At 36.5% G+C, this 11,624-nt stretch overlaps 1 protein-coding gene across 1 annotated transcript; it reads right to left on the reverse strand.

Annotated features, from left to right (window-relative positions):
- Positions 1–196: 196 nt before the first annotated feature.
- gjc4b (gap junction protein gamma 4b) lies at positions 197–6,911 on the reverse strand. Its single transcript, XM_051119046.1, has 3 exons — positions 6,682–6,911; positions 1,830–2,976; positions 197–1,522 (listed from the first exon to the last, which is right to left on the reverse strand). Exons 2-3 carry the CDS (start codon positions 2,956–2,958, stop codon positions 1,509–1,511), a joined length of 1,143 nt encoding a protein of 380 aa, XP_050975003.1. The 5' UTR covers positions 2,959–2,976; positions 6,682–6,911; the 3' UTR covers positions 197–1,508.
- Positions 6,912–11,624: the final 4,713 nt, after the last annotated feature.

Below are 11,624 nucleotides of genomic sequence, written 5' to 3' on the forward strand. Positions count from 1 at the left end.
ACTTACTTACCAACTCACTTGAAGTATTTGTAACATTTATAAGGTTTATGACACAAAGGACCTCAGGCGATAGTTAAACACCTCAAATTAGCCATTTACTAGCCCACTAACCAGCCCTGCCAATATATCAGTCTATTATTATTCAAGACCAGCTAACCATCTTGCAAACACAGAAAAATGAACAATGAGACATGGCTGCAGTTTTTAAACGCAAAAGGTTTATTTTAGATTACAAAATACTTTTTACAAAACCTTACAAAATAGTAGAAAATGTAAAAAAAATTGAGATGATGCTGGAGAAAAGTATCAAAAGATGGAAATCCTGGCTGTTAACAGACATGGGTGAATTAAACGGTTTCAAGATGACACATTGCATTGGTACCATGTATAAAACATTAGGCTCTATGGCTTTCAGCTCTGAGACCTTATTGCTATTTACTGTAAACTGCATTTGGACCAACTTAAGATTTGTTTTTGCATAAGGGAGGCAAAACTATATACCAACCTGAACAGAAACTATTCAAAAGAATGAAAATGAAAACAAATGATTTTTCTTTATTAGTGCTTTCAATTGTGTGAAGACATTCTCTGAAAGTTGAGTTTGTCTCTCTAAGAGTTGGTCAAATGAAATGAAAGCCAAACCAAACTCATTTAAAGCCTCAGAAAATAACGTAAACAAAAGCAAAAAAATAAGACTGAAATTGTAGCCTACAGAGAAGCTTCTTCAAAATAACAGGGGTAGTTACCAAAATACTTCTCATATACAGGTAAAGTACGCAGTATGCAAATAAAATAATCAAAAGCTTCTTTGTAGATCAATAATTGATTCACAAGTATTCAAGCATTTTCCAGGTTTCCGTTTTGTTCGTTACAAACACACACTAATTGTGGTCCACTACTCAAAACACAGAACTGTTCTAAACACTAAACTACATATCTGATGTGGTTTTACACTGGCTCGTCCATCTCATTTTGGAATGGCAAAGATATGTAAACTCCAGTTTAAGGCATTTTTGAGATGCAACCCTTGGCACTTCATAAGAAGTGTGGTAAACAAATGGAACAACCACAATTTATTTTTCCTATGAAAAAACAAACCAAAAAAAACAAAAAAAACAAAAAAAAACACAAAAGAGATGACAAGAAACAAGAGACATTGCACAGTCGCCTAGTGACTGAGGAGAATAACAAACATCTTCCTAACTAGCTTTTGGGCACTTTGGAGTATCAGGCAGACTGGCTGATGTCAAGTAATACTGGCTGGTGAAATGCTGCTTTCTGAGATTTTAACTCGCCATAATACTGCACGACACGTTCTCACAGATTCACCAGTGTGCGTAAGGACACACATGCTCCACTCAGTCTCACGAGGCTTCACACAAAGTTCAGCAGCCAAACATAAAATACACAAACATACAGACACTTTCCGCTTTTCAAGATGAGCAATGCCATCCACAGGTGGGGTGCTTTGTTGCACAGGAAAGCAGATGACAGTCTATGAGTCTCAATCAAGCACGTATCCCTATGAGAGAAAGTGAGAAAAACATGAATTAAAACATGTATGCATCTATACTGCGAGAAAGTAAAAAGTCTTTTTTTCAACTTTTTCCTTGAACATTCTCAGTGTACCATCTATATAATATGCATTTGTATAAATAGTGTGCAACTTAATAAATTAGAAATAAAGTGAAGAAATAAAGCTAAAATAAATATAACCCACACACTGCAATCTTTAGGCATACCATTTCCTTCTATCCATCTTTATAAAAATGCATAAATAAAAGATAATCAATAAGCTATTGTGAAAATGAATCACTTCTCGATCTTACCTTTTTCAGTTGTGCTTCCCTGCTTCTCCTGTGCGAAGTTGAGTCTGTTCTGCTCGACAGCGGTGCCATTGGACTCTGGACTGCTGCTGCGTGAAGGACTGCTCTCCCCATTCTGATAGGCCATATCCAGATGCTGCTGGGCCAGTTTAAGGTGTTTACGCAGGCGGTCAAAATCTCGCGACGACGACTCGTCACCAAAAGACTCCCGACCCGAGTCCAAGTTATACTCCGGTTTCAATCCCATGGGCAGCCTGTCTTTTTTCAGGGCGGTGTGGTACCCTGGCGGGGCCGTAGGCACCTGTCTGCATATGGGACCACGGGGACGTGCAACATTCTGGTGGCGTGCACGTCGCCTAAAAGCATCGCGGATTCCACTGAGGCCCAAATGAAGAATCTCCAGCACCGTGAGAGACAAACAGAGACAGCTCACGGCATACATGATCAGCAGGAAGATAGTTTTCTCCGTGGGACGTGACACAAAGCAGTCCACCGTGTGCGGACAGGGGCTGCGAGTGCACACGTACGAAGGGGCGACCTCGAAACCATACAAGATGTACTGGCCAAATAGAAAGCCCACCTCAAAAATAACCCGCGATAGAAGCTGCAGGATGTACACTTTCATTAACCCATCTCGCTTTATCCTACGCCGCCCGTCATGTTTTGCGACAGGCTTCTCGGGGGCCTTCTCTTTCTCTGGCAGGATCTCCTCAGTCATCATGGGGTCTTCCTCACCATTGTCCTCAGCCTCCTCATAATCACGGTTGGCTCCACGGTTGATCATGGGCATGCGTTTCCTGTTCCTCGGCTTATACTCATCATCATTCATACGTGCGATCTTGTGCATTGCGAAGCCCAAATACATGATAGTGGGGGTTGTGATCAAAATGATCTGAAAAACCCAAAACCTTACATGAGAGAGCGGTGCAAACGCGTCGTAGCACACATTCTCACAACCAGGTTGCTGGGTGTTGCACACAAATTTGCTCTGTTCATCGTAGTATATCGATTCTCCCCCCACAACAGTCAACACAATGCGGAAGATGATAAATAACGTAAGCCAGATCTTGCCCACGAAGGTGGAGTGGTTGGAGATTTCATCCAACAACCGTGTGAGAAAACTCCAGCTCATGGTGTTTCAGTCTCAGACCTGCACAAGAACAAAAGTATAACTATTAGTAAATGAAAACAGCATTAAAAATTAGTACATTACATCCAGTAATAAATATGGCATGAATATGGCCTACCTGCCTACAACATGACTGACAAAAGTTGACTATTTTGAGGAGATGAGGCGCTAATGTTAACAACTCCAAATTGTGAACAAGAGACTTGCAGATTCCCACGCATCTTACCAAAATGACAACGGACAATCTCTATTAGGAAAAGTTTAAAATTTCTAGGAGCCTTGTAGTAAGAGGCTCGATTAACTATAAAGATCCACTAGATGGAGCTAAAATATCACTTTTCTATCAAGCTTTCACAGAAACATGAAGTCAACTAAGGAAAAGGATGAGATTTAAAATAATAAATAAAACCTTATAACTTATTTGCCAAACTTAAATCTAAAAATAACCATTTTGACTATATTAAATTAAATGAGTGAGAACGTTCGTTTGAAAATGTTCTTTTGCCTGTACAGGAGAAAAACAAACAAACAAACAAACAAACAGCAACAAAAAAAAGTTCTAAAATATACATTTTAAAAACACATTTACTTCAATTCTCCTCACTTTGCATACAGACTTTCAATGACTAAATAATAATAAATAAATAAATAAAATAAAATAAAATAAATAAATAAAAAGGAAAAAGAATGAATTAATCTTAATTACATTTAGATAAGGCACAGATTCGCAGAAAGAGGGAAAAAAAAAAAAATAAATAAAAAATAATCTCATTTGCATGAGGCATTTACCACCTTAGTGTTATCTGACCTCTAGTGTGTAACACCTACTTCTTAAAACATTCAGTTACTCTAGTGTTAACCAAACAGAGCATGGTTCTTATGTAGACTTGAGACAGAAAAAAAAAAATTCTCCCATTTTCCCCATTTTGGACAAGCAAAAAAAGTCACTGTGGAACTGGCAGCTCTAACAAAGTAAATTCAAAACAGGCAACCAATTGAAAACATTTTGGTCACAAACTGGAGTCCAGCTACTTTAAGAATAGAGAGAGAGGATGGGGTCATCTGCTGGTCTAATCAAACTGTGCAATCCTCACCGCTCCAAGTAAACAAAAGACGCTCCAGGCATGGCTGTGACTTGATTTTTCCATAAAGTTCAGAGTGTGAATTTATCAAAACATCTGTAAAGACTCTCTAGGATTCCCTCTATTATTGTCCACAGACTTTGTTCTTCATTACTAGATGTGGATTTTCAAAAAGCAGCGATAATTTAGAATTTACATTCTAAATGACTTGATTTATTTGATTCTTCCATGACCATGGGAACCTTGACTCTGACTCTATTCCAAATCTAAATTCGAATAAAATTCATGGGAACTTGTGGTGACGTGCTGCCAATGGCCACAACTTCTGTCCAATCGTTTATTAGAGACAGTTGCATGAAGTGAGGGCCACGCTATTGCGGTAAAGGACATGGACTATGAGTGCCATTTAAAGGATTCGAATCACTGTAATTTGTACTCTGTACAAAGGGGCCATATCTGATTGCCGTTTGCAACATTCCACAGCTGGTGCCTAGTTGGCCCTCAAATTACACATCAGCAGGGCCCCAAACAGTCTCTACACTTACAACACACCTAGATGGCGATCTTATAAAGGCGTGATCTTCCAACAGGGTGCGCACACTTTTTGGTCAGTGAATGACTAGTGACATGGTCATTGACATAGTACTAGACAAGGACTTTAAAAACTTATGATGAAGACTTCAAACTAATTCTTAAAGTGCAGATGAAGGAATAAATCAGGATGAAAAGTGATTTAAAAAAAAAAAAAAAAACTAAATGCTTGTCTTTAAGTTTTAAGTCTCAGCAGAATTGGACTTGAATAATTGTGCATGTGAACTTTAAAGGGATAGTGCCAAGTCACAAAAGAAGGTATTTTGAAGGTAACCAAGAGTTGCATGCAGCCACTGACTTACATACTATATTTAAAATAAATAAATAAAACAAAAACAAAAAAAGTTCTATGGAAGTCAATGGCTACCAGCAGCTGTTACCAGCATCCTTTAACATATTTTTTTGTGTTCAGAAAAACCTCAGAGTCAGACTTTTCATTTTTAGATGAACTATCCCTTTAAGTCATTAAAGGACTGGGAGACCCTCAGCAATACCTCAAACCTAATCCTGACCTCCTAAGTCAAGCAACGCCACACAGAGGAACCATTACCACGTCAGACATTAACTTTAAGACAGAGAACAGAGTGGCTTTGTGGAGACATCTGAGAAAGTAGTTATCGTTCCAATCCAGATTCCTTCAGCTCTGGGGAAAGGACAGGAGACTGGTGCTTACCTCAAAACGACAAAAGTTTCTAAGAAAAGCAAGAGCAGTTTGGTGCAGACTCAGACTGGCCTTTGGAATTGATAAATTGACAGTGATTTCACAAATCTGCATTTGCTCGTTAACTTATGATGCTCGTTGTTTTTAACATTTCAGAATAAGACAGGGTCACTTACCCTATACCAAATGGAAATACACAAAGCGTGAGTTAATGAACCACTTTGGACACTTCTGGCTTTTAAAACGTAACAGACTGGGCTTTTATTGAAATGATTCTTTGTCAAAATCTTAATCAAACGAGTATATTTATTATTTATTTATTTTTAACTCAGCAAAACCTAGAGTTAGCAGACAAGCATTCTTGCAGGTCGGTGTAGACCTATGAACACACACACACATAATAAAAAAAAAAAAAAAAAAAAAGAGATCGGCTGATAATCGGTTTGACCTACATATGAATCTAAATATAAACAATATTTATGTTTCTTAAATACTGAATCTTTAACTTTGACGGCATTTAGATAATAGCCCCCAACAACAGTGAACTAACTTAAATTTAACCATATGGAAAGAAGTACTTTTTAAGCCCATGAATCAGGTCAAAACAAATAAGAGGTGGCCATGTAGACCGCATATTTGCATTAAAAGTTAAGTAAAGATACTTTTTACGCTTCGTAGTTTCATTTGCGGTGTGAATAAATAGTATGAGACAAACCGATTCAAATTATTACCATACATCGTCATGAGACGAGATGCAAGATATAACATATCTGTAACTTATCGGTGGATTTAAAAAACAAAAAATACGACGCAATATTAAACAATGCTGTTTTTGATTATTCCGCCGGGGAAAAAAAAAAAAAAAAAACGTTACCATTTCAAAATTTAACTTTACTCAAGCGCAACGTGCCGCGAACGGTGGCGCGCTTTTACCTGAGGTGAATCTTCTGAAGACTGCTCCTCTCGAAGTGGGGAGAAAAAAGCCAACATCCCAAACAGCAGCGTGGCTGCGTTTCAACACCACTTACAGAAGAACATGATAACAATTAAATATCGACCACAGAAAGACGTTTCGTCGTACATCTACGAACAGTTTGTCTGTTATCCCTTCACATTTCCACGAAAAGCCCATCCAGCTGCGCGTAAGTTTACTATTGTTCTCTGTCTGACGCAAGAAAGACGCGACAGTCCCTCTTATAAAACAACTCACAGGCACTAGTTCAGCTCTAATGGTGCTGTTTGTGGAAAAACAAGCGTGTAAACGTTTCACCCAGCTACCGATAAAGCAGAAATTTGTTTATTTTGCTGAGTATGCGAGAGATGTCACCAAAAAATCCGTTGGCCGCGTCACTGACGAATTTCAGTCAGTTGAGGAGAGGGGAAAAAACGTACCTCGTTGAGTAGATTTCCACACTTTTCCTCAGCTACGTCCTTCTTAAGAGTTTGTACGAACGCTTGAAATATCACCACATCCCTCAGCTATCTTTGACGACAAAAACCACACTGGTTATTAACCCATTCGGAGTACAGCCGCATGTGCGTCGTCCTCCCCACACGCCGTTCGGGGGTTCATATAGCGTGAGGACAAAGGCTCCCTCCAGAAATGCAATGCCGCTCCTCCCGCCTCCGTCTGTGCACCCCACCCCCTTCAAGGCCTGAGTATGAAATCTGATCACCCTTTTCCCGATTTTTTAGCTCATAATCTAGGGCCACATGCTTCATTTGCGTCATTTCCATCAGATATTTTGGAGAAATGTAAAAAGTAAATCGATAAATACAATAAAACATGTAGAGGAATTAACTTGTTTAAGTGGGAGTGTTTACCCCATATTATTGATTTGTAGTGTCTGGTTAATGTGGGCTTCTTTGTAACTGTAAAGTCTCAGATTCATAGTGATGGATGGATCAAAACTGAAGTATTGATACTCTACACTGATGTTGCATTCAGACGATTTAATCTCACGTCAGTATTTGCTTTAATGTTTTAAAAAACAATAATTTTTTAGTTTAAAAAACAATTTAAATTATTAGTTAAATTTATATTAATAAGCTTTTAAACATGTTTGTAGAACTTTAGGTTAAACATAATGGCTGTGTCTAAGTAAAAATACATACATGATTTAATAAGAAAACGCTACTGTTTTATGAGGTGGTGATTTTGTGTAAATTTGTATGCTGTAATTAGTACAGAAATGTAAGACTTTTAGAAAATATGTGACTCTGGACCACAAAACCAGTCTAAAGTAGCATGGGTGTATTTGTAGCAATGGCCAAAAATACATGGGTCAAAATTATCATTTTTACTTTTATGCCAAAAATCATTAGGATATTAAGTAAAGATCATGTTTCAATGAATACATTTTGTAAATTTCCCACCGTAAATATATCAAAACCTAATTTTTGATTAGTAATATACATTGCTAAGAACTTAATTTGGATGATTTTAAAGGCGATTTTCTCAATATTTTGATATTTTTGCACCCTCAGATTCCAGATTTTCAAATAGATGTATCTCAGCCAAATCCTAACAAGTCATACATCAGTAGAAAGCTTTCAGATGATGCATAAATCTTAATTTAAAAAAACTAACCCATAAGACTGGTTTTGTGGTCCGCCAGGGTCACATATAATTTTTATTATTTAATAATAAATACATATTTTAATTATTTAATCAGATATCAATTTTATTATTAATTTTAGCCTAAATTTGGAGCCTAAAAAAATGTACATCATAAAACTTAGAAGTGCAAAAATATATATTTTTAGCAAATTGTTGTGTAGGATAGAAACTATTTCTCCTTCCGTTCATCAGTATGAAAGCATATTGTTTTAAAATTATTATTATTATTTTTTTTTTTTTGTTAAATTTATATTACATTACAACTTAAGCATAAACTATGTGTATATGTAAAAACACATGCCCGATCTTATAAGAAAACTTAACTGAGGTAGCTATTTCATGTAAATTTGTATGATGTGATTAGTATGGAAATGTATGATTTTTAGAAAATAGTAAACATGAAAGTCCCTAACCCCACACCTAAATCTTACCATCAGTGAGGCGTAAGCACATTAAGGAAAATGAGGTCATCAATTTGCTAAAATGTAAAATCATTTCATTTTGTCATAAAATTGTGTTGAGTATTCAGATTATTGGCAATAATCAAAATATGAAACTACTCTGAGATCTTTACATACAAGTATCTTCATTTGAGCTCCATTGAAGAATGTCATATAGGTTTGGAATGGCATGAGGGTGAGTAAATGATGATTTTCATTTTTGGGTAAAATACTCCTTTAAATGCAATACTTTTTACTTTTATTTATCGCATTACAAAGGCTAATGTAAAAGTAGGACAGGATTGCATTATGGTGACTGTGTATTTTACAATTCCAAACTATGTCACCAACTTTTAAAAATCAGTTATTAAAAACCTGTTTGTTTGAACAGTTTTCTGTTGCCACATTTATTTCAATAAGCCATTGTTAATGTGGGTTTTTACGGCATTACATCTATTTGTGTTATTCTTCCTTTTTCCTCTTAAGTTTTATTGATGTTTTTTTCTTCTTCCTTCTTCCTTCTTCCTTCTTCACTTGGCCCAGACAATAAACTAAAAAGGAAAAGATCCAAACTAGACAATAAATCACTCCTGTTTCAGTGCAACATTTTTTTAATCAATTTGTCATGTGATGACAATGATTATAGGGCAACAACTCAGTCATGCCACTATTCATTTTCTTGAGTGGATGATTTGTACAAGCAAGAAATTTACTGTCAAGCCATAGACATCTGGATTGGGAAATGGGATTTTAAAAAATTCGGAGGGATATTTAAACATGTCTTGGTTGATTTAAAAAGTATGTTTATATGTTATGCATATATTGTATTAAATACATTCCATTGTCAGTGAACGCCTGTTCAGAAAAAAGGAAGGAGGAAGAGCAATATCTATATAAACACTGCTTCAACGTAACATGTCATTCTATGTAACCAACAGCTTTCCCTTTTCCTGCCGAGGATGGTGCTCGGAAGTTGTTGTTATTGAAGATCTTTCCTCCATTGCGTTTTGCACAGGATGAGGCTTTAAGAGGGGGGCTTCCCTTTCTGGGTTCTGGGTATGTTTTTAACAGAGTAACACACATTCAACACTACCAAGTGTGATTTAACAGACAGATAGTTGCCTGTAATCTTCAGTTAAAACTTTGTGCAAAGTCAAAGCATCCAACTTTATTGGTAAGCTAATGCAAAGACTTTGGCTAAGCCAGCTGTGGCTTCTGGCAACATTAACTGCCAATCAGATGAACATAGCAAACAATTTACATTTGTAAGGCAATGTGAGAGATGTTCACAAGTTTGCTATAAGTGAAGGATTTGGAATTTGATTCTTCCATTTTTTATGACAGTCTTTTGAAATGCAATCTATGTGCAGCTCGTTTGGTAGCCAGCCAGAGAGAATTAGCACTTTGTGTTTTACTGATATTACTATCAGTAAAATTCTAATTATTATTAAATATTAACAGTATTGCTATGGCTTCAGAATTTGTTCTAACTGTTGTATGTAGTGTTAAATTTGACACATCCTGCATTGTTTGTGCTACAGAGATGAATGTAATTCTTGTAATTCTATATTCAACCATTTCTGGACAGCTCTTGATAGCTAGTAGTGCTTTGATTTGTTGAGGCAAGCGTGTTTATGCAAGGGTGAGTGCTATTGCCAGCAGCAGTAAAAAGATGTTGAAATGCTTGACCACAAGCAGCTTGCAGCATGCTTTTTCGACGTCTAATTTTTGCATTATTCAGCAGTGTGGCCATGATAAGTCTTGACAGAATTCATGACTTATTTGAATTTTTAGTTGTAAACCATTTCTGTGATTCAGTAATTCTGCCAATCATTGTTCTGTGGTAAACATACATTAAAGGGTCATGACAGTGTTGTTGCCAAGTCCACGGTTTTCCCTTGGAATTGGGCTACTTTTACACTGTTGCCACAGGTTGTTTTTCATGTCCATGGGTTGAAGCAAGGCGTTTATATAAGCCTTTTGATGGGGTTGCATCAAGGAGCTGTAAAAAACTCACTAAGTGAATGAATCATGTTTGTGCTGAACTCTAACAAAACAAAAAACAAACTGCTTCGATCCATGAATGTTTCTCTCAGGTAATTTTTGCAGTCTGAAGCATCTGTCACACATGCTGTTGTGAATAATTAAGCGAAGCGTCTTTTCATAGGATAAGAACACGCAGTCTCATGAATAATTATGAGACACCGATGCAACAAAGTACTATAGTCCTTTGCAACGTAAACATGATGTATATTTTAAACCCGGAAGATGAAAATACAGCAAAAAAGCTAACAAATTAACCAGTTTTCTCCAACATATAAAAATAACAAATGCTACGATTGCCTTCTATGATGTGCAACACAAACACAGCTGCTAAAATCTCAGAAAAAGTAGTTTGGTGTTTTATGATACTTTAAAATTCAGGGATTAATGCTGCCTTCCTGTGCTATCGGAAACTTCCTACTATCCTCTTCTGAAGTAATTTACGAATTTGTTGCGTTCAAGGGCTTTGTTGTTGGAAAGGATAGAAATCGTGGTGGACAGCTTATACATGAGTTCATTCTTACTGGTTTCTTGGGAAAAATTGATTAAAGATTAGATCCTTTGTGATCCTTATAAATGCGTGTTTTAGAAATAGGTTTATGTAAAACTTATAAAGTAACCTTAAAGGTTATAACATCATAACTTAAAGCATTCATACAATGCATTATTTTCATCTTTGCAGAAAAACGACTTAAATCTATTTAAAACAAAGAAAACAGACTTCATATCCCGTACCCACAAAATGACTGAGGCTGAACTAATTTTTCATCACAAACTACAACATTTAAGATATAATCAACCCTAAACAAAACGTCAAGCCTTTTATTGAGCCTTTTTCATAATACTCTCTATGCGACGCATCCGTTTCTGTAAACTATAGACCAGCGGTAATTTCACATAAAATTCTTTGGCACAGGGACTTTTTTCTTTTGCCAGAGTAATTTAGAAATCTATTTCAAATAAATCTCTTATAGTGCCGGTTCATAGAAGAATCTGATAGCCTGCCAGTCAGATAAATGCAACTGTCTAATGTGGTTTGTTTCATGGTATTTTTATTGTTGCCCACAACGTTTTTGACAAGAAAACAGACTTCCATATTCAAAACATGTGTGGGCCTAATCACTTGCATCCTAAAATGAACCTCCAGTTTTTCCAGAGGTTGGTTATTGTTTAATAGACACAAACAGCCTAAACACCTTCAATTGCAGTCACGTTGCTACTCAATGCTAGTA

The sequence above is a fragment of the Labeo rohita genome, chromosome 9, assembly GCF_022985175.1.
Source record: "Labeo rohita strain BAU-BD-2019 chromosome 9, IGBB_LRoh.1.0, whole genome shotgun sequence".
NCBI lineage: Eukaryota > Metazoa > Chordata > Actinopteri > Cypriniformes > Cyprinidae > Labeo > Labeo rohita.

Bases quoted from the DNA above. Each gene is read 5' to 3' on its own strand.
- gjc4b (XM_051119046.1), bottom strand. From the start codon at position 2,958: ATGAGCTGGAGTTTTCTCACACGGTTGTTGGATGAAATCTCCAACCAC.